The sequence below is a fragment of the Pagrus major genome, chromosome 2, assembly GCF_040436345.1.
Source record: "Pagrus major chromosome 2, Pma_NU_1.0".
Classification (NCBI taxonomy): Eukaryota; Metazoa; Chordata; class Actinopteri; order Spariformes; family Sparidae; genus Pagrus; species Pagrus major.
The window spans coordinates 23,542,620-23,567,283 of record NC_133216.1 but is presented as its reverse complement, the minus strand read 5'-3'; the positions used below and the strand labels follow the sequence as shown (position 1 = coordinate 23,567,283).

The following is a 24,664-nucleotide window of genomic DNA, read 5'->3' as shown; positions in this document are numbered from 1 at the left end:
GTGCCACGTTTGTATCTCACCCTTTAGGGTTACTTTCAACGTGACTTTGACAAGATGTTTGAGTGAAATTGGTGGAAATAGGCATGCGGTGCACTTCCCTTCATTTTCCCTTCACGCAGACCTTCAAACATTGAAGACATTGAAAGCATGTGTTTGTTAAAGCACTTATTCCCGTCTTTGATGTTGAATTTTCAATGCTCTCTTATATTAAAATAACAAATTGATGAGTTAGATCTAACCTTTCCCTTCTTCTTTTCTGTTCTGAAGGGGCGGAGGCCATGTTTTCCCAGCAACCCCAGGACCTGGTGGTGGTGGCGGGCCAGCCTGTGACGTTACCCTGCACCATCCCCGGTTACCACGGCGTCGTCCTGTGGATCAAAGATGGCCTGGCGCTGGGTGTTGGCAGAGACCTCTCTGGTAAGGAACGACATTTATCCCCTTGAGCGTGTCACCCTGGATTTCACCATCACCCTCCGATCCCCCTATTAATTAACACTCTCTAATATAACTGTCATATTCAAATGGCTGCTTTTTGTCATCCGAAGCCCCCACGTGTCAACACTCTAGCCTCTGCCAAATAAATTAGAACATAATTAGATAACAGAGGTCTCATAATAGTGTATTTGAATAGAAGTGTTATGTTACAAGTGTCACGTGGAGCATCAATAACGACATGACCAGACAGAATTAAAAATATCTGTGTGAGATGTAGACCTAAATCTTTTCTACTTTGTGTTTGGCAGCGGGCACAAAAATCCAAATGAAATGTAAAATCAATAGTGGCACTGGTCTTTTGCTGGTGCTTCAGGCTGCTAAATGGCATTTTGAAGAGTAGCTGGCGTACTCTAATTACACTGCACCTCGTGTATAATTGCCTTAATTGTTTAATTTGGAGTAAAAGTGACTACTGCACTGTCATTTAGTAGCCTGTTGTTCCACCAATCAAGGGTTTATGTATATTCATGACTTTGATGAGTTTCAAGGAAACATATCACTCCTCCAAATAAACATTTACAACCTTTTTGAAGCGCCGAGCCCCTGAATGAGAAAATCCATTAAAGCGTAACACGCCCGCATCATTTACTGAAATGATCATTAAATTCTTACGAAACAGAGATCCATTTGAATCTGTGCACGCAGTACGCAGCAGGATGCTGTGCTCTATAAGGGCACAGTCTCTATTTTAGAGTCTAATTTGCCTCACACACACCACCCCTGTGTGACCACTGAGAAATTGAAATAATTGCAATTCAAGGCACAGTGAGAAAATAGTCAGCTGTGGCCATTTTTAAAATACAATAGTCTCACATGATCAGGGACGATTAAATATGTATTTCACTGGAGATTGGGGGTCCTCTACCCTCTGACCTTTAGTAAAAGCTCTTACAGGCCTTCCCTGTCGCCGATGTGGTCTGTAATTAAACCTCAGAGGCTGACAGAGCCCCAGTAAAGCCACCCTATTCCCTCCTCAGGTTCTTATCAGGCCCAGGGGAGCCCGAGGGGTTGCAGTAAACAATGGTCCTGCAGTCTTTGAGTCTCCTTAGGAGGAGGAGGCAGACAGGGAGAGTACTTATGATTGCTCGAGATAGAAAGAGATAGAGGAAGCAAGATGGGGCACAATTTTATTTGGAGCAGGGATGTTGAGTTTGTTTTTACCCTCTTCTATTTGTATTGATTGAAAAGGACAACACAATCAAGATGAAATCTTATTTTGAAAAATGAACAAAATTGGAACGGAACAGAGAAAACAGGGTCGCAGAGCTCAAGGGAACCACAGTAGATCGACCTTTAACATCACGTCTGTGAATGGTTTAACATTTATGGACAAGACACAGTAATCCTGACCTTGCATAGTCAGGCACAACACACAGAGTTGGAGTGATCTTCCTTAAACCATTTAGAAAATGCACAGGGTTCTGTGCGAGGGGGAATTGCTGCCTGCCTGGAGAAGATAGGTAGAATCGACAGCATGATACCGACAGGGGCTGAGTGCCTTCCATTGAGAGGAGTGACACTTTTTCAAAATAAAGCGCTCCACAGCTGTCCTTTTTATCACTCCTGCCTACATAAAAAAAAAAAAAGCAATGCTCGTGGTAGTAAAAGAGTGACGGTACATGCACCGCAAGATGTACACAATGAAAGGAAAGTGGCAGCTGTATACATAAAAAGTGCGAAGAATCAAATGTCGCATGGAGCATTTCAATAATATAGGTCTGCTCGGCTATTCATAGAAAGGAGCTGTGTCGGCAACGTTGTGCTCCGCCTGGGACCTGTTTCCATTCACAGGAGCAGTGATTAAACTGAGAGAACTCTTTCACCATTCAGCGCAAGAAATCACAGCACAAAAGCCAATGATTCCTATCTGCCCCTGAATTTCCTATTCATTCCCTTTTGTGTCACGCTTCTCCACTCTAATTAAAGAAAAGTGAAGTAGCCCCACAACCGCTCAGAACATACCAATCAATGTCATGAATATGCATGACAGGGGACGTATCTGTTGCGCACGACGCTGGTGACAAAAGCAGCTATAAGCGAATTCTCCTGGTGGAGATGAAGAAAGGAGTGTTTGTGTACGTGATGCACTGAGGATATAGGAGAACGGGCTCTTGCGAGGAGAATGGGTAGCAAAGCGTGCGTCACTCTTGCCTCTCATGAGAGTAAATTGAACGCCGGTCACCTGTTCGCAGCTTCAGCTAACCTGTTCCCATCCCCTGGTGGTTACAGTGTGTGAAACATGTTCTAGGTGAATGCTATAAATCACTAGGCCACGCCTCAAGTGTCTGTATACTTATATGCACACACACATGCACCCGGTACACCATTGATCCAGCCTCGAGACAAATCCATTTCCTCCTGATGGATTCATTACTCCTTAATGGGCCTATTTTACATTGTTTGCTTTAGGTAACACATTGTGTCTTTGAAATTCGCTGAGATCTAAGATCAATGGCCCTTTATGTACATATCAGAGCAGAGGTGATCAGTCTTCATGCGCGCCGTGATAATTGTAGTCATATTGACACAACACATGATCAAGGGGGCTAATAAGGTGGCAGAAACACATTAGAGTGTGTTTCTGTTGTTCGGAAATGAGATTATAAAATTCTTATCATTAACTGTCCACCGCAAATGCAAATCACTTCTCCTTTTGGAACCAGCTAATGCACAGAGATGAAACTGGAACAGAGCCATATCCTCACGCAGCAGAATTATTCTTAGCTTGCTGGAGGCACGGATGAGGTAATTGGCCAGATCATCTGTTTGTGTAACAGAAATTTACAGGGCTTATACCTTGCTACAATTAAGACGAGCAAAACAAAAGCGCATTGAAGGAAAAAATGCAGTTCATGGAGCAGATACTGGATGCACTCACAGGTTGGACTGGAGTCAGCTCAAGGTCACAACATTCAGAATTGTCCAATGATCATTACCCTTGTGATCCACAATGGCATTATTGCTTTGGATCTCATCAATGAACATAAAATTGAAGCAAAATGGTTCCCCGGGTGACCTTGCGCGCATAATGGCACGTCCTCTATTTTAGACATCATTCTGGGCATGAACAAGCAGAAAGCTCCTTTTCAGTCAATGGATATTAATATTATTAATGGAAGCTTTTAGTTGTGATCAGGTCTCTATTAACCCCGTTACCTTTACAACCGGTCTGACTGAAGTCCTGCTATAGCTCAGTGTAGGACACATTGTGGCAGGTAATGTAAAATTCAAAGAAAGGAGACATTTAATCACCTGTGTGACCAGTTTTCCCACAAAACATCCACTTGTTGTAGCTTCCGTCTTTGCTCTTTATTGTTTTACGTGAGCTGGCCACATTCTGCCTTCCTTGGTTTATTTTCTCCCCAGCTATTATGTTTATGTTTAGGTGTTCTTTTGTCCTTCATCCTCCCACTGTATGGACCCTTAAGATTAAAGGCTACACGTAGGAGGACGGCTTAATCGGCTGTAACTCACCCCACCAGCATAAAATGAGGCCCACTTCATGCTCTATTAAAGGCAACTGGATTCAATGAAGCAACAGTCAGTAATTGGACTCTGAGCATACAATGAGCTTTTGCAGTAGACAAATTCGAGGACCTAAAAGGTGTTACGAGGCTGCCCAGTCTGTTGTGTCCCTTTTTGGGTGCTAAAACTGTAAAATCTTTGCAGTGAAAGACTTGGGTTTGTGACTCTCTGAAGTGTACATGAGTCAGTGGTTAGCCTTTACTGAGAAATCAATCCAATCCAACATTTGTTGGCAATGACCCTACAGTTGGGTGCGTACTGATAGACTTTTTGGAAAAGGCAATAACTAAGTGTGCGAATATAAAGCATGTTGTTTTCTTTTGTCGAAGGCCAAAGTTAGGATGAGGCTTTGTTGAAAGCCTGGCCTTGTTCTGCTGTAAAATGATCCAGTCCCAGTCCTGTACACTAGTTTCATCATTGAACAATTACTTCAGGAATAGTGGAGATAAAAAATAAGTTCTTAGCTGGATATTCTTAACATCTTTTGAAGTGCTTTTTTTTTTATGAACAGACAGTCTAATTTCATCCCACATACTGTATGCCCAATAATTAGAAAGATGGAGTGAGAGAGAAGGAAAAGGGGTCTTCAGAGACGAGTAATTCCAAAAGCATGAGAAACAACCCATAAAGCTTCCCAGTCAAACACATTCTTCTTCCTGCTTATTTGCCCCGGTGGAGGGATGCACTCCACAGCGCACTCTCAATGCATATTTCGATAATAGTTAAGGGGATATCTTTAAATCCCCGTCTCGCTTGACTTGTGTAAAATGCCCAGGTCTCTTGGATATTGCTCTGCTTTCTTGCATTATTAAACTGTAAATCATTTCACTGAACAATGCTGAAACAACTCAAACTCTGGCTGTTCCTGTTTACGGTTGCAGTAAAACATCGTTCTCCAGAACGCAGCAACCTCCACAGCAGCTCATTAACATTGCCGGGAGTGCAATAAAAACATTCATGCAATTCCTGTTTTAACCTTGTACGACAGTGCCTGAGTAAATTAGCAAATGAACAATTAAAAAATATACACACCTATAACCTTTCATACTCACCTGTCTTTCTGACTTATCTTGAGCAGCTCAATACAATTCACATGCACAAGCTAACATTTTGTATCTTAACACTTACATATCTATTTATGTTTCCCAATTAAAATTGACCTGCAAATGAGCCTGCTGAATATAAATGTAGCTTGTGTGTTTGTTTGTTGTTTTCTATATATGCAAAACATTTAAATTATAAATTTGCCATTTGGCAAACTGGCTGTATGTTGCCACATGAATGTTCTAATCCAAACGTGAAAAAAAGCAAATAATGAACATATGTAATTCACAAGTGAACATCATTTTATCATGCGGAAATTTTCATTCAAATGTGAAAAAGCCTATCTCTTGTGAAAATGCACAGTTCACATGTGACATTGTTTCAGCTGACTTTAGAGCACCAGGGGGAGTGTGGGTGTTTGCTCTGCTAGCACAGGAGCTTTGGACCAGGGCGGGCCAGTGCTAGCTGGTTAGCATGCTAACTTCAGTATACTTCTCTACAACAGAAAACATAGAAATGAAAACGCCAAAACTGTGATTTCTTCACATTATGCTGAGAATTTATGTTGATTTCTGAATGTTTTCAACTGAAATTCTTACATATTCCCCCTTTAAAGTGTTAGTTTGCATGTAAAAGTGTGTGGAAATTTGTAATTAACATGTGAAGTAACAAATTTCATGTGGCTCCATGTGTCATGTTGTGTTTCCACTTGTGAAAATGTGAACATTTCCAGTTCACGTATTTTTACATGGAAAAAGGCAAACTTCTGATTCTGAAGGGGATTCAAATGAACAAATGTGTTGTCGCTCCGCAGGCTATCCCCGTTACACGGTGATTGGCGACCACAGTTCAGGAGAGCATCATTTGCGAATCCAGCGCGTCGAGCTGATGGATGACGCCGTGTTTGAGTGCCAGGCTGTCCAGGCTGCCATGAGGTCCCGTCCTGCCCGTCTCACCGTGCTGGGTGAGTCCGACTTAAACACGCACGCACAACCCAAACAACACCTCCGTAGTAGCCAACCACCTCCAGTCACTGAGGTGCAAAGCATCTCATTGAGGCTTCGCTGGCGTCACTGGCTTCTCACACTCCCATGTGTTTTTCATGCTAGTTTGATGACAAAATGGCATCGACACCACAGAACTCGTCTTAATTGTTCTCAATGTGTGTGATATCCGATCATTCATCAGAACAAATGTAGCACACGCAGTGTTCTGCTTTTGTTTGGTACAATCCTGTGATCAACGTGCAGGTGTCCTGAAGGAGAGCAGGAAAATTGGCTCATATGCATCATCCCAAATAGTCAACCCAAATCTAGGCTCTCGAGCCCACAGTGGACAGAAGTGCAACCAGAGCCCCAACAAAAGTGGTGCTTCACAACAATGAAATTATACAGTACCAGCCCTCGTTGCACATCACATATACACACACATCAAATGCAGTCATACTCAAAACGTGCTAAAGTATTTGCAGTAAATCCTTGAAACAAAAACATGTTGTGTTAAAACCATCAAAAAGGAATTAAATCAATGCCAATGTTCCCCATTTGGCAGACAGTGTCAATATGACTGAACTTTTTACATTTCCACTTTAATTTCCTCCCCCTGCATGCAGCCTCCATTTTCATTATTACTATAAGCTTGAGAGGTTACCGGTTCTTAATTAAACTTTATTGGGTTATCATTCAGCGTTGCCACTTCTGCCTTATTGAGTAGCGTGAGTGCAATCGGCGGCCCACGTCTCTTTCGCGGGCCCTTCAAGCTTCCCGCTACTTCCGCGGCTGCTGCCTCTCACAACCTCCCTCGCTGGGCGGCTGCTGGAGAGATAGCGAGAGTCGATGACGGAGCAAAAAGAGAACGAGGGAGAACGAATGAGGAGAAAGAAAAGAGTTGAGGAGAAAAAGAGAGAGAGAGAGGGGGGTGTCTGCCACGCAGTATCCTCGCCACGAGCGACTGATCCGCCTTATTGATCAGGCCTAATGAAAAGTGAAACTAACGATTTGTAGGGGAGAAGGCAGCAGGAGAAAAGGAGAGAGGGGAAGACAAATTGCGGCATAACGTTTCTGTGGCTGCCAAGCCCCCTGCAAATGGATATGAGTGAATAATTATGGATACTTCAACAGAGGGCTAAAAATGTCTGTTGCAACTGCACTATTCTGCCTACTGCTACTGCCCTTCTTTCTGTAGTTGTTTAATTCTCTGCTCTGAAAAAGTGCTTTTCACTGAAACTTTGCCTTTGATAACATGTGTCAAGGAGGGAAAGAGGAGATGCTGACAGTTCATGATGTACACACCAGAGCAAGGTCATTGACAATAGACTGGATGAGCCATTAAACTACATTCCATTCGGAGCACTCTGGGCTTCAGAATAAGATACCTAAAGGCAATTCCTCTAGCCTTCTGATTCTCCTTGGGCAGCTTTTTATTACATATGAAACTGCAATTTCATTTGAAAACAGCCCCATGTAGGAGTGAACAGCTGCTTTATACAGCAGATGCAAATAATTCTTGTGTTTTTGTTTTAATCCCTTTGACACTGTGCTTTCCTGATTTGGCAAACCGTACACTGACTACTCAGAGTAATTAAAAGAAAGAAACAAATTATTTGCAAATGCTTGACTTTCAGACTGAGAGCAATGTACAGCAGCAGGAAGTGAGAATGAGAAAAAGGGGAAGCCTTTATTACCTTTTTGGCTGATTGAGGGGGAGAGAGTTTATCATTCCTCCCCGTAAGCCCGAATGGAAGGTGTTTGTTTAATCCCCCGCCGAGTGAGCTGACTCCTGAACGCACTGCCAGGGAGAACTCCAAGCTGACATACACACAAGGTAATGGAGGAAATATATGCAAGGCCTGTGTCACTGCAAACTCCAAGCTGTCAATTACTTGCCAGTGGTGACAGAGTGTGTCTATCGACTTGGAAGAAGCTACGGCCCAGCACACCTATGCACGCACACACACACATATACATGCGCGTATACGCAATCTGCTTACACACACACACTCACATCCACCAGTGCACACGCTCACACGCAGCTTCCCTTCTCGGAGCTGACAGCGGAATAAATCTAAAACTCTCCCCTCCATCTTTCATAACTCAATATCAGCCCAAACTCCTCCATGTGCCATATCAGAGGAACTTCTCTCCTCCTGACTTTGATGGGCTCGGAAGAAACATAACATAAATATTTACTAACACATGGAGAAAGACCTTTATCACTGCCACAGAGCAACTACCGTGCCACGTGTTTTTCATTTTTCCTGCTTCTCTTCTTAATGATTGGCTGAGTTTGTCCTTGAAAGTCAACCCGTTCCTTTGAGGCCTTTCTCCGACCTGCCTGTCAACAAGAAAACGCATAAAACTATCAAAAGCCTTTTTGTTTAGTTTTCATTCATTTCAGTGAAAGCTTCAAGTGCAAGAGTGATTAAATTAAAGATGACAACACCGAACGCACAAACATTTACAAAACAATAATAAAGTTCCTTCATCAAAACGCTCCGAGAGCCAAATGTTAGGTGAACTTAACCTATCCGAGCGTTTGCATGGCTTGCAGGCTTACCCTCAGATGCCAAAGGAGAATCAAGGTCTTGTGAATTAGTCATGAAGCAAGAGAACGAAAGGGTTTCAGGTCCAAAAAAGACCCCTGAGGCTAATTATATCTCTTGCAGCAAGTTGGCACGGCTCCAAGACCTTTGCTCTAATCTTTCTACCTCAGGTTGGGGACTACTAGAACAAAGGGAACGGAGATCACCGTTGTTTGATTAAGGTCTTTGGCTGCAAAACTACTTTAAGGTGTTCTGTTTCTTTGCGAATCGGCAGCATGTCGTAATGTCATAAGGAAATGAGCTGCCATTTAATGACTCATTGCTGACATTTTAATAAATCAGCGTCTGTCTTAAATGTTTTTGTTTCTCCATCTCTCTCATGCATTTATTAAACATGGTCTTCTTCTCCCTCCATGACTCACTGAATCACTCCTAGCTAATGCGGAGACATGGATTTCTTTTATAACTGAATCCTCTTAATTTAAAAATGCTGCTTTAAAAGGATGCACGATTAATGCAGAGGCGCCTTTTACATCCATGTAATCTCTGCTAATTGAAGTTTTAAAATTGCTCATCAGGTATTTACTTTACCGGAGATAGACTCCAGAGATAACAGAGTGGCTGAGATGACTCCTCACTACTGCACTCACTCTCCAGCCATTAATCAGAGTCGAAATACCATCACTGAATTTTTTATTCAGGTTTTTCTCGTACAAACTCATTAAAAGTCCTTTAACTTTTGTCTCCTTATCCTCATACTTAAAGAAAAGAGACTGTTCTTTTGTTTTCTCTTTCCCTACTGCAAGAAGCATGTGACAAAGTGTTGCCTTTCACACTGTAGCAAGGGCAAGCAAGGGTGTTCAGTGTGGTTTTACTTTCAGATAAGTTTTTGACAAACATTTCATATTATGTATCCCCGTGGCCCCGCTCTGCCCAGTGCAGGGTCACGAAGGTCATATTGCGGACCATGCTACCGAGATCAGGGAAAAGTTAGAAAATGCTTGAAGAGGTTAAAATTACTGAACGCAAATAAACAAAAAGTTTGACACTTCATTAAGAGGAAATAGTTCACTTTACTGAAAACACAGAAGAATATATAGCTGTCAGGATCTGTAATTCTCTGCAACTTTAGGAGAGAATTCCAGACTACCACTAAAAAGCTTGTAATATGCTCGATGGTTTTGTTATCCGCTTCAGTAATGGCTCTTTTAACATAGATAGAAACTGTATAATTCAGACACAACATTTAAATAGCTTGGGAACCTGAAAAAGAAAAGTTAAGGAGTTAAAAATCCAGTCCGGAAACTGTTCAACTGGGATCTTAATATTTTGGGAATGGTTGTACTTCGGGCACTCTGCAGTCCTCTCAGTGGTTAGATTTAAACAGGTTTAAACAGTTTCAACATTTGTCAGTTCAAAGTTTGTTCAGCTGATACTCCACGATCCAATTCCAATAGTGCTAACTCTAGACCAACCGAGTTTTAAGAATAGCTTTGCTCGAGCTAGTCCCTGTTATTTCCAGCTTTTACTGGCATTATTGTGCACGTGAGACTGACAGAGAAACCTGTTCCTTTTTAAATCTGCACAGATTTTGATGTCAAGCATCAATTTCTTTCACCAGTGACTGGTGATTTCTTATACTCTTATTTCACTGTTGCTCAGAAGTATCTTTGTCTCTTTCTGCCTTTTCATGGTCAAGTTGAACCCTTGTACAGCTTTGTGCCCTCCATGTACTATACAAGCTTTTTTTCACAAACCCTTCTTACAAAATGACATCTATTTGTAAAGAAAACTTTCTACAAGATAAAAGCATGACAGATTATTCGTAAATATAGAGTAGTCTTCTCAGCCATCTGTCTGTACCAAATCACTGTACATTTTGTGTGTAAAATATTGAATTCACGAGTAAAATTCCAAACATTTGAACAGCAGTGTTTAAATGTATGCACTTTCATGACTGTGGTAGTACAGGGCCAGGTTAAATGGACAGATTACACGAGGCAGACTGCATTTTTTCAGGGTGCCCCTATATGCACATTTTGCCACATGGTTATTATTATACTCATTGCTTAATTTAGCTTGGTATATATTTTAGCTTATCTACTTATAGTCTGGTATTCATACACAATTGGTTTGTCGTGTACATATAAGAACATTGTAGGTTTAAAAATTATTAAACATCTAGACATTGACAGTTTTATGTTCAACATTATTTAAAGTAGCCAGTTCTTTTTTCTTCTGTCTGGGCTTCCTAGTAGCAATAAAGCACTCGGCATGTGCCCGGATCATGTAGCAAATCTTAAGCAACATTATGTAGAAATTGGCAATGTGTGTGATTTGGCGCCCCCCACAGTTTCTGAGTGGAACACCACTGTCGTAAATACAAATCCAAGGTCTGTGACAATAATGTAGGTGCAACGACACACAAAACTCATTACGTCATAACGATGTTATGTGTTGAAAACTTGTACGTTGAAGTAAACATGTATGTAATGCTGTGATCCTACCGTCTCACTGAAGTTACATAGTGCAGAAACAAGTGACAGAGACACCATTCACCCTGTTACAAGACACTGTGCCATCAACATGATTTAGAGGCTGTTATTTCAAGGTGAAAAAATATAAATAATGTTACTTTAAATTGTACTATATGGTGTTAATAGTTATTATTAAAGTACTTATAATGTTAAAATTATGTCGCCACACACAGAGCAGGTAGTAATAAATGTTGTGTGAAGTGTAATTCTAGATTCTAGATGATCTCCTCTTTTTCCTTCATATGTTATCTCTGCTGTGATATTACAGTCTTTCCAGCACGCTATTGTGTTAGCTTTACATTTGAACCCGTATCTGGTGCACTCCATTATTAAAATGAAATGTACATACAGTTGTTGCATGGGGGTGAAACATCAAAGACGGTGCACGAGATCTTTCATAATGACAGGCATTCATAAACACAGTGTGATGCTGGTCTTCTGACAAACATAATTGATAACATGCCATTTGAATGAGCCATTGTGTGCAAGATATTTGTTTTCCATTCCCTGCGTTGTTAATGTTTTGGACCAGTGCTTTAGCTACAATATTCATGTACACAAAAGCCCAAGGGTATCTTTTGTTTTTGTTGTTTCCAACTGCCAAAGCTGAATCAGCCGTTTCTGTGGATAAGTCTGAATTCATTATTTCTCAAGTATCACACTGCCATCCTTCTACTAATGGAGGTGAACTTTGAGGGCAGGGGGAAAAAAAAACAAAAAAAACATAGAAACGAGGAATTCGAAGTTTTCATGCTTGAAACAACATGCAGATGCTGCTCCGCACAGTTCATGAATGTGTATTTTGTCAAAACCGCTGTCCGTGGTGCTAGCCCCATTCTCAGCTGAGAGCTTGTTTCACTGCTAACTCCGGCAGTGATACTGTCCACAGCGAGTGGAAACCGCTGGCCAGCGATGGGTCCGTAATAAGAGGGATTGTTTGCAACTGCTGGCCTGACTATATAACAATGCGTGCAATTTGGCAGCTGTTGTTGTCGTTCCTTGAAAAAAAAAAAAGAGCTTCAGCATACAAGTAATTTTCTCCATCCTCTATTTGTGTTTTCACCTGTGCTATTATTATGACTGGGGCATGCAGTATTTTGTGCAAGCAGAGTCTCAGTGTAGTCTTTGTAGCGCCTCGTGACAGCTCAGCAGGGTTCGACATCTAGTTATCTTGCTATTTAAGAAGTGTAAGAGTTTTTCTGATTTACAGTAAAAGGGAAAAAGATTGCTGCGTCTAATCATACTTTACACATGCATGTGCACATGTGAGTTTTGTTTTCTTTACTTCATATATTTCATATTCATACTGCATCCCTCCTACTGAATGCTGCTGTTGACTTTGTCTGTGTATGTGTGTGTATGCCAAATTCTCAAGAGACACTCAAGCAAAAATTTCCCATCACTCCAAAAGTAAAAAAAAATAAAAAAAGCTTTTGAGCCTCCGGTGTAAGTAACCAATTTGTCTCCCACAAAAGTTAATTTAGGTCTAGCCAAGCATCTCAGTATAAGTATATAGAGAGATAAGGTGTCCTAAACGGCAGTCATTCTGGGAGAAAATATGACTGTAACGTTTATATTATGCTGCCTTTTCTGCCATTTTGTCTGGAACGCGAGATGGAATGATTACTACATCTATGATATCAGAGAGGCTGTGAGCAGGTGCGTGATTATGGTAGACAGACTGTATGTAGGATGGTTTTTTTTTTGTTTTTTTTTTCTCTGCATTTCAACAGACGGAGGAGAAATGACACGAATACATCTGTGCTCTGCGAAACAACAGTACCAACTGTGTACAGGTGCTGGGCTGATTTGAATTCACGCTACATAGTAAACAGGTTTGCCTCAGCTAACTGTAATTGTTGCGAGAAAACTACTGATTGGCGTGCTGAAAAATGTAAAAACCAATGTGGGCTAATAATTGACAGAACCTTGAAGCAAGCTTTTTCTTTATTTTTAACTGTGATTATTTGAACCTGACTCCCAAATTCGCTGCCTTCCATCCTCAAACTCGCACACACGCGTACACACATAGATGGATATATAGCCGGGTGATGAGCAGCGATGTCAGCACCCTCCCCATCTGTGGCGAGCGGCTTCTGGGGCTGCACATGTCTGTGCTGTGAAAGAGCAGGCTCCGCACGTCTCTGACAGCTCTGGCATCTCCACACTCCTCATCTCATCTTCATCTCCACTGCCCTGTTTTTTTATTTGGCACTGCTCATTTGATAGATCATGACACCAACACTGCCAGCAGATTACTAAGCGTTTCAAGACTGCTCTTAAAAATGTTAGCAAAACATGTCCCAGCCTTTGAATCTTCTCCTGTTTGTCTCATATTCCATTCATTTGCATTTTCTCTCCTCATCTACCCCCCTCTACCTCCTTCTTTCATCACATTTCTGCCCTCTCTGTTTATTATTCTTTACCATGTGGTAGCACACGCTTTCCTGCAAATCAGTCCTCTGCTGCTTTTTTTATTTGGTGTATGCATTTTGTACAGCCTGCCATGCTGTTTGTGATTGCCATCTGTCGTCCTGTGCGAGAGAGCAAAATGCTGCTGTGTATTTCTCTCACTTTCTTTTTCATTCATTCACTCGTCCTCCTCCTCTCATCTTCTGTGCGGGCGTGCGTGTGTGCACACATGGCTGAGGATCCTCTGGCTTGCAAACAGATGTACAATGACAGCACTTGACGAGGGCCGTTGAATTGGGCCAGTGAGGCACGTGTGCCTCTTGCATCCACCTGTGCTGGGCATTCCTCTCCTATCCTTTTGACTTCTTTTTTCCTGATCTATCTATCACAAACTCTGCAAGCTGTCGCAACGGGGTGACAGGCGGCCCGTGCAAGCGTTCCTCTGAAATAGACAGGCAAGTCGGGAAGCTCATTGTTGTTCAGGACACGTCTGCTGGAGCACAGCACTACAGCAGCTACACATCGCCGGCCTCCCCTCCCCTACACCATCCTGCCTCCTTGTGAGGAGCGCTCCCTCATTCATTCGCCTCCAAATTGCTTTTTCTCCGTTACTTGCGCTCCTGGAAAGCCGGGGTGCTCGCAGGAATTCATCGGCTGCTTTGGAGAGGTTCCCCTGATATTGGTCTGGCCTGGAAAAACTCAGCAGGTTCAACATCAGCAACACCAGACTGAAGAGGACTTCCCAGCCAGCTCCAGCACATGCTTTCAGCTTCCCTCTAACATATTTTGTGTTTCATGTTCAGGGGACTTTTGAGAGATCATGTGTATCACGGGACAAAAGGCAGCTTTATGACCCCCAGGGTTTATTCAGGCTCATAGAAGAGGTGACAGAGTTACTGCCCTGCTCTGTCGAGTTAATTACACATCAATATGCCTTGGTCTCATTTATGGATATCTTTGATTATGCAGTAAAAGCAAAATGATCTCACTGAAGTCCAGGCTCTCTGACATCACTGTCTTTTCTTCTTTTTGATTGAGGTGAGGTTTAAAGTCAGGTATGTCTACCATTTGTAGATATGAGGAAATACATAAATGAATTCCAAATCTTATCTCACACCGGGTGAGGTAATGGACCTCCATAAAATGTTAGCAGCCCTAAAACAAAATGGTAGAATTACCCATCTAAGGGACTCGGATAGGTTAATGTAAGTTGTGAAAGACCAATTGGATTTCTCCCTCAAACATAAAAAAGACTGCTCGGAGCTTACAACCCTACATGATATCTATGATCTGAAGAAGCTACGGGCCAAAGTGACCTCAACAAACTCTTTCAAACGACAAAAATAATGAACTTCCTGCAGCTCACAGTCTAGTCTGTCGCTGAAACCACATGCCTTACATCTTTGATTACTGTGGACTGTGCACAAAAAAGGCACAAGCTCCTCCATGACTGACGTGCTCTCGGTTGGTCTTTGATTTGTAAAAAAACTGTTACGTCTGTCTGTCGGTGTTGGTGTGTACGCATGCATGGGAGAATGCAAATTTGCAAAAGCGCGGAAAGGTATGACATGATTAACCCCAAGAAAAAAGTAGCTAGTGGAGCAGAGTTTGCAGTGAGTCAGCGCTGTAATTAAAGAGGAGCGATCAATCTGTACCACTGACCACACTACTTATGCCAAGTCCATCGAATGGCTGCAGTAAAGAGCTAATTTAGAACCATTAGGGACTGCCGAGTTTGCAAACAGCCCAGTAATGATGATGGCTGATTCAAGTTCGAGGCTTGGCCTCTGTAAAACTGTCAGACCTGGCAGTCATAAGGCAGGATCGGTGGAAGATCTTGGATGAAGAGAAAGAACTAAAGATCTATTTAAATTATTTTTTCCTGGTCATTCATCTGTATTCAATGGATGTTGGGTTATTGGTCAAATCCTTCCATTTCTTCGGCAGACATAAGGGCTTTCACCTGCCAAGTGAAAAGAGCACAGAAGTTTCCTCTATTACAGGACTATTGTGTAAACAAGTCTGGCTGCCCTTTTTTTTCCTTTGAGAGAGCCTTTTTCCATGCTCTTTTAGTGGTGGCGATTTCAAAAAAGATGCCAAAGGAGCACACGCTGAGATGCTTGCACATGTGCTACTTACACAGAAAACAGCTCCAGCCCAGTCTGTCGCAAAACACAGTCTCCGCATTGGCACCCACCGCATACAGTAAGACCTCAAAACACAATGGAGGACAGAGAGATACAAAGTTATGGATGCAGGATGGAGGCAGCCAGCCATGTCCTTCTTCTCCTGTCTTGCTGGCAGGCAGCCCTTCGGGGGGGAACATGACCTGAAAGTGTAGCAGTGCTCTGTTTGGTCTGCCTGTGACCTCCTCGCTCCCGTGTAGCTCCACTATGCACGAAATCATAAACTCCTATTGCAGTACGCGCTCTGACATGCCTTAATGGGAAACATACGGAAGAATAGTAGACAACGGATACTATTAAAGGTCAAAGCGAGGCACATAGTGACAGTCTGCGAGGGTGTAACCTTGTTCATTAGTGGTGTCACCCTCTGACCCTGTAGCACTATTTACAGTATAGATATGGATGGATATTACATGTGGCTATTCTTCCGAGAGCGAGCATACAAAGCATGTCTGAGAGTTTTGAGCACTTGTAAGCAACAAAGGGAGAACATTCAAGTTCGAGTAGTCGAGTCGGAGACCTATCAGTCACATACTGCCAGACTTTCCTTTCTAATCTCCCCCTCTCCATAAAAAACCCTTTATGGCTGCCTTATATGCTTGACATTTAATTAATGTTTCAGTCATGTGTGCGATAGAGCACTGACAGCCAGCCGAGAACACTACATCTATGCAATCAGCTGTCACAGTGCTATCACTGAGCCTCGCATTTTGTTCATTTTCCTTAATGACGAATGGGAGAGCTATTTGAGAGTCCCGGCTCACGGTGCTTTTTGCTAGCTCCCTGTCTCATTTGCATACCGTGCAGCAGCTCCACTTTTAGCATAAGAGTAAACTAATGCGATCCTCTTGACCTTGTTTCCAGTTGCTGGTAAAGGACCAGAAGGTGACCACTTTCTCATAAAGATTCGCTCTTACTTGCCTAGATCAGCACACCCTGTTGTCTGATCTGCTGGTGCTGACCTGAGATTCCTCTACCTCTCCCAACCCTCTGCATGTTAATGAGGAGCAGATGAAAGGGAGCCAGACTGCATTTCAAACTCAAATACACAATAGGAGCTAGTGAGCAGGAATAGCCTGTGGTAATAGCAGATTTACTGGTCCGGTTGGTGAGAGTTATTAGTGTGGTCTAGTCAGAGTCCAGACCTCATTGTTCCCACATTGGTCTGATTCAGTCATTACTCACTGTAAATGTGTGGTACTGATGAATATGTTCTCTGATCACTTGGGCAAAAAAAAAATGTTTCCATGTTTTGTTTTTTTAGTCAATAACCTTTTGTGATGAAACGGCCTTACTCAGAAGAGCAGAAGACCAAAATGCCACCAACGTGCACTCATCAACCCCACACTCAAAGACTATGATGAGCTTGTGCGTGACAAAGAGCTGGAACGCGATGTGACTGTGGATGACCAGACTGAATGTGTGGCTCCTCTTGCTCTGTATGATGCTACAAATGATGCGTGATTATTTGTGCAATTGACTAAGATCTGCATCTTAACCCTCACCCCACCAACACATTTAACACATGAGGACCGCTAACTGGAAATGACCTACAGCACTGTAAGAAACAACCGTCATCGCAAAGTGCTAATTTATTAGTTTATTAGGATTCAGGTTACATTTAGTTTTCAGAAATTTCAGTTGAACAGTGTTCGTGTTATATTTATATGGTGAAACGAAATAATTGAAATAAACCCACAGTCATGGGTCAGGCTAACCATTAAGTTAGCATCACCCTGGTTCCACAAGGGTCAACAAAAAGCCAAACAATCAAACACATTTTTCAATTGGATTTTAGATTATTGCAGACAACAAGCTCTCTGGCAAACACATGTTTATGATACTCATACAATTCTTTCAAGATAATCTTCACATATATACTGTATACTAAACTGTACACACTTTACTTTAAATTGATCAATCTACAAGTTGGATCTATTCTAAAATTTGTAGATGAGTCTCCGTGTTTGGCATGATGACTTTAAATGTCCCTGACAACCTCTGTAGTCTCATTTAGTTAACTGATAGCAACTGCTTTTTTAAAATGCTTTATAATTGATATATTGTTGAATGTACGTGTTAACCGCAGACCTTATTTCATCTAACTGAAAACACGTTCAAAGAACCCACTGACTTTGAGGCTACCAGGAATGCAAACATGCTAACTCATTTACGGGTTTTAGGACTAATTCCAGCAGCACTTGAATGATAGAATAAAGTACCTTTGAAATATGACAGAAAGTATACTTCTAGGGCGTGTCAGCCCAGGTGGTAGGATTATGTTAAAGTTGTAATCATTCCTTTCAGCAGAACTTCGGAGCAACTGGTTACATCTGTAGGAGAGCGGACAGTAGTGAAGGTGATCTGAAATTAAAACAGTAACACTAACTACTAAGAAAAGAAAAATACTATATAAAGAGGTACGTAAATATATCGAATGGCTATTGCTGAAAAAAAGCCCACCATAAATACTATCAAAAATGCTGTTTGATATAATGAAAATCATCAGGATTATAACTTTAAAGTAAATGCTGTTATCTAGGTCTGAGATCAAACGAGGAATTTTGTTTGATCATTTTTCAGAAACTTTAAACTGAATTGAATAAAGTGATAACAAAATTAGTCATTTCACTGAAGAGTGAGCAACATAAAATACTGTATGCAATCTTTTCTGGCACCATGCTCTAATTTATGTCTGCCATAAAAGAGCCCTTTTATACTTATTGTCATTAAATGTACAAAACAGTATCCAAAATTACATTTCCTCCCTTTTTATCTCAGCGCTGTTTGACAGCATAAATCTAGCTTATAACGACCTTCCTTCCAATCACGATGCTTTTGCAGGGGAATATGGCAGCTGCCTGCAGCCTTTGATTTCATCTTGCCCCAGATCTGCATTGTAATGAGCACTCAGGTCAATCAATAATTCACTGCAGTTTCAAAAAAAAAAAAAAAAGGAAAAAAAAGGAAACAAACAGATCAACTCATGGGTAAAACAGGAAAAGGACTTTGATCAGTGCCATCTACAGGCACATATAACGCTGTTGTGATGTTTCCTTCTCTGTGTTGTATTTGTCAAAGCTGAGAGAGGGAGAAATATGGTGAAGACATCTACATCTGTGTGTCTGAGGGGGGTCATACATTGACGGAATGACATTTAAATGCTGATATTTATGTGGGTATTCTATGTAAAGCGGAGAAATCACATTTGCTTTGAGATGATTGTTATTTAGAGAGTCGTGCTGTGACTTGTGTAAAGCTTTCCGTGCCTCAAACTGCAACATCTATTGCCGTTTTTTTTGTACAGGGTAAATCTATTTCTCATAGGGAAGTCATAACTTTCTCTCAGTGAGTAACCACAAATGTGGCTTTTATTTTTGGAAGAAAAAAACATTATTATACAAAAACCCCTTGTTGGCATCATAACCACGCTCTTGTGGTCAAATTTCTGCAGACTGTGCTATTTGAAGTTAGTTATGTAGGAAGACAATGTATTAGACCAATAACTGCGTGTAAAAAGATATAGCAAAGTCATTACATGCCAGTGTGCTGTTATTCTGCATTCAATAAAATAACACAGATTGAACTAAATAACTGATATGCATGATATGCTATATATGTCTGGATATATTGGAATGATGTAAAAATATGGTTGTGCCTCGCTGAAGCCTCATCATCTCAGCTGTGCATTAATTATGTGCTCCTAAAGTGGAAATATTTCACATACTTGACACACGTCTGAAAAAAAAAAACCCACTTGATTATCATGTACATATGTGCAAATATCACTTGCAACAACATGAAACATTACTTCGTCATGAACATGACAGGTTGTCAAAGAAAGCTGTTACAGAAAAACATATATTCACAATGAAGAAAGCTTTACCCCGGTAAAATTCAAATTTGCATAAAGAAAAAAAATATTTTTACACAAAACAAGTATGATTCATTAACTGATAAGTCCAGTTAGTTGGATATAAGGGGATTAAGGGGTAGACATGTAATACAATATTCATGATTATCTTTTCATTCATGTATAATCAACTGGAAATAAGGATCGTTGTGTTTTCGTATTGCCTTTTATGTCTTCCTCCATATTTCCGCAGTAGTCCAGAATGGACCAACCAAACACGTATCTTTGTGTTTTGAGTGGCCACGTTTGGTTGATGGGTGAGACAAGGGGTGTTCAGTTGATTGCGGCCTGCAACCACACAGCTAGATGCCATTAAAAAATCCTACGCACTGGACCTTTAATATTTACAAATATCTTCAATTTATAATTGAAGCATCTGTCAGAAATCAGAAAAAAATATGTTCAACTATAAAATTGAAGACATGGTCATCTATAATGCCCATTATATAGGAACGTTGATCACACAAATCATTTAGTAACTACATACATACAATGAAAAAGCGGTTTGGTTGAAAATAACCCACAACGCGCAGAATTACATGTGAAAATAATATAATTTAATAGTATAAATACTCACTGTAAAACACACTAAAACACATTGTAAAACTCAACAGAAACATTAAACACACCCCAACCATATTTGTTAGTCTTCCCACCGCTCTCACAGTCGTCAACTGTGGTTTGGTCGTAATAAACCCTTAATTCTCTAGATTATTCCCCTCTGCTGTTGCTGCCGACGCTCCCACTCGTTCTTCAACTCAGTAGGTGTTTACTGTGTTACCTAGTTAGCTCACTGGACGGGAGTCTGCTGTTGAGGAGTCCCTAAGGCCAAATACCCTGTTTGGCAATGTTAACAAGATTGAAACATATTTTATGTATCCAGAATTTAAGGGGTTCTTCCTTGGCCCATGTTCCAACCTTCTTCCAACTTTCAGGAAAATGTTTCAGTAATCCTGCTGACAAACAAACAAACAAACAAACAAACAAACAAACTGAACTGAAAACAACCTCCCTGGCAGAGGTCATGATAACTCTATTGCATGTCTACAACTTTACTAGTAGTCCACATTTTATTTGCTTTACACAATCCATATTGGTTTCCTAATAACATTCGCTGTCTTGTTGTTTATCATGTGTGTAATGTCCCCTCTTTCTCTGTGTCTGTTTTTCGACAGTTCCCCCAGAGGACCCAGTCATCAGCGGAGGGCCGGTGGTGAGCCTGAGGGCTGGTGACCCGCTCAATCTGACCTGCCACGCTGACAACGCCAAACCAGCAGCCTCTATCATCTGGATCCGCAACGGAGAGGTCCTTAATGGGGCCATGTACTCCAAGGTAAGCTTAGAGGTGTGTGTCGTACCAGGTTTGAGGACCGGCTGGGGACAGGGTGGGGTGCGAATGATGGGTGAGGGTTGCATGGTGGCTGTGCTTTCACTCTCTAGACCCTTTTTTAATTTTTTATTTTTTTTAGAAAGTGACCTGACATAGGTTAGAGAAAATACCTGTTACTTTACCATTTGTGCATGTCTTGCTATGCCATAAATAACTACCGCAAAAGTGATAAACATCCATGAGATGTATCAGGGTGACAGCCTGAGTCATCGGTGGGAGTTTGCTTCAGCATCCAGACTGCTTTTTGAAATGAAATCCCTTGAAAATCCAGGTTGTGTTTTGATTACAAAAAGATGGCTGGCCTTTTTTTTCCCCAGTATACAAATCAACTCAGACAAGCAGATGGCGGGATCATGAAACCGCCAGTGACTTTTACGTTTCTCTCTGGTGTTTTGATCTCCCTCTTCATTGGCGTTTGTCTCTCTTTATCTCCCCAACCTGTTATAAAAATCTACCTCGTCGCTTTCTGTGCTGGAATCTGCCTGAACCTTTTCACAACAAAGTCTGATTCTCGCTGACAGATCTTGTTCCCACCTCTGATGCTTTGGTATGCCATCGCCACCGTTCACACCAGTCTGCCGGCGCGATCACCTGACCCCATAGACTCTTGACTGACATTCACCCTCAAGGCTAATCATGCAATCAACACTGTCATGTTCTATTTCCATTAAAACAAAGGACATAAAGAGACCAGGCACTTTAGAGCACTAACACCTCCCCCGCCTCCTCTCGCTCCCCGCGCTGCCTCATCCCATTATCGGCTTTTTTCAAAGAGCAGATAAATGCCATTGATTGGGCTGGGGTACGGCACCAGGCCGATTTGAATAAAGTGATTGCTGGAGGTGCCGCTTGCTAATGGTGGGCGGAGAGTGCGCTTCCTGCCTTCACTTCCTCTCAGAGCAAAGGCAGATATGAGGACATTCTGTGCTGGTAGCTGATGGATGCTCACATGCCTGCACTGAGCCCAAGTATGTCCCTCTTCCCTCTTATCTCTATTGCCTACCATTAAAAAGCAATGGGTTCGATTAAAGGAAGATGACTCTTTTTTGGGGTCCGTAGAGCAGTAGGGGGACATTTTGTAAGCATAATCATCTGCTCTGATGGTCTTCTCATATATCCCGCAGATGAAGAGGACTAATGTGAGCAGATGTGGTGGAGGATTCGCAGAAATGGCTTTCCTGATGGTGTCACGCCTAATGATAGTTCTGACCCAAAGATAATTTCCCACTAAGGCCTCCAAAACCTCATCGCTATGACCTCTTAGAAAACTATTTACTGGACCAGTGGTTAAAGAGAAAGTATAAGATTAAAGCTATCGCCCAAGCAAAAGTGTGTGTTGGTTTTATGGAATAAGAGGGTCACTGAATTGATGCATTGCTTATCATTTTTGAGGGTAGCTTTAAAAACTGCAGTATATTATAGAAAGGGCAGCCCAAAAAATTAAGTGGCAGAGCTTGTCGCAGTAAGGTGAACGGTTCAAATCTCAAGTCTAGCTGTGAAAATGTGGGCAGAGGAAATTAATGAATAATGTTCTCTCTTCCCTCAAACACTCATCTCCCATCTGCTCCAGTAGAGCCACTCAGTGGCAAGCAGCAGAGGACTGTTTGTAATGCGCAGCCTCCAGGTCTGAGCTGTGGTTCAGAGGTGTGCACACTTGCTCTGTGATACTTTTGTAACCGGAATAGTACAACAAATCATTTGAAAAACATGATGCATTCCCCCTCCCTAAATGCGCTACATATTTTTTCTGAATGCTCCGGTGGCAAGCTGAGAGGTGAGCAGGAGTCTGGGGAGTTATCTCAGTGTTAGGGGGTTTAAAAAAAAAAAAAAAAAAGAAATAATGACATTTTTATGAGCTGCTCTCGCTGGCAAGAGCCGAATAGTGCTTTTTTATTGTATACCCTCTCAGCTTTTGCAGTAAAATCGTGTTGCTGCTTAATATCAGGTAAAATTGCTAAAGTTTACATGAAGCTGCTACTATTGATGGATATCATTTTCAGCAGGAAAAAAATAATTATCCCTTTTCCAATCCTAGTTTTACCTCCATTTCCCATTCCTTCTTTCCTACAAGTGCTCAAAGCAGCTGCTTTTACTGCATCTAAGTTTCATTCTCCCATCCGTCATCAGAGTTTTCTTTTTTGTTTTATTTGCGTGTGTGTGTGTGTGTGTGTGTGTGTGTGTGTGTGTAATGAGACCACTTTATTGCATTTTAATCATCGCACTCTCTGAGTAATATTGTGGGGAAATGCTTACAAACAAAGTAGCCAATTAAAATTTGAGTGGGCATTAAACATGTCAACTTTTTTTCATTATGAAACAGGTGTAGTTTTCCCAGCAGCAAAGTAAGCCAAAGGGCTCTTTACTTCCAACATTAATGTAATTTGTTGTGCAACTCTTGAAAGATCTCAAAAGGTTTTGGCTAGCTAATTAACCTCATCTTTTTTTTCAGCCTTAAAATTAAAAAGTGTGATCTGAAATAAAGATGACCTCAATTAATGGCTTTGAACAACTTTTGAAATGATAATTTTGGAATGAGTAGCGAGTTAAGTTAAACAATGACCGTGGTAAGGGACATTTCTTAAAGGTATATATTATGTTATAGAACCCTTGTGTGGTCCAGAAAGAAGAGAAAATGGCTGACTGAATACAAACCAGAGATACATTTGGTATCAAATCAAAGGCGTGCCAGAATATTAATGATGTATAAATTATAATCTTTTGCTTACTTGGTAAATTCAGTACCATCCCCTGGAGGCTTCTCTCCACTACATTCCCCATTACTGACCCAATCAAGGCATTCCCTGCATGCTTGCCAGGTCTCAGTGGGTCATTTTCATTTCTGACTTAATGTTTTAGATTCATGCTTGAGATGACTTGAGGGTTTGAATCAAATACTCATAAAAGATGAGTAATAGGCACGTCTTATTGTTTTATATCAACTTATATATTGACCAAATTAGATAATTCATGGTAAATCTGAGACTGCATGCTTTATAATGAAATTAAAATGCAAAATAATATACAATGGTCTGTTTTATGTAATTGTAATATTCACAAGAGAGAAGGTACATATAGGGGTATAGCACAAAAAAATCCAGGCCCCTTTATATATATGGGCATTTCTATGTGGCACCCATGGCTTTTCACTCTACTGTCTTTGTGGGCCCTCCTCACATGAGATCCCCCTTTCACCTCGGTCCTACACCTTTCTATGATGCAGTATTGGTAGTCTGTTATCTGCTAGTGGTAATTCATAGACTACTGTTCTCATAGAACATGTCTTCCATTAGCAGTGACGTACTTTTTATTATTAGCATTTATGCATGTGGTTTTTATTAAGTAGTGAGCTAACTCTGACAGAAAATCGTTTGGCTGTATAGTTCACTGGTTGGTCATAGACTGACTTCTCCCTACATGCACAACACCAGAAGGTTCTTTTTTTTGCGGTGACAGTTAACTAAAATCACAGTTGCTGCCATCAAACATAATGTGACTAACACCTAAAAAAAATGATGGAGCGCTTTTAACTAAACTTGACTCAATGCCCAAATTTTCAATGTGTTGGTTTTCAGACTCCGCTGCAGTTGAGTAACAACATCCTATCTATTGTAGTCTGTTTGG

At 41.3% G+C, this 24,664-nt stretch overlaps 1 protein-coding gene across 1 annotated transcript in view; it reads left to right on the top strand.

Moving 5' to 3' along the window:
- The first annotated feature begins 278 nt into the window (after nucleotides 1-278).
- The window catches only part of kirrel3b (kirre like nephrin family adhesion molecule 3b), a 61,023-nt gene continuing 36,637 nt past the window's right edge, over nucleotides 279-24,664 (top strand). The window contains exons 1-3 of the mRNA XM_073490490.1: nucleotides 279-417; nucleotides 5,879-6,028; nucleotides 20,829-20,986. Coding sequence (XP_073346591.1) covers nucleotides 279-417; nucleotides 5,879-6,028; nucleotides 20,829-20,986 — 447 coding nt within the window. The remainder of the gene's footprint in view (nucleotides 418-5,878; nucleotides 6,029-20,828; nucleotides 20,987-24,664) is intronic.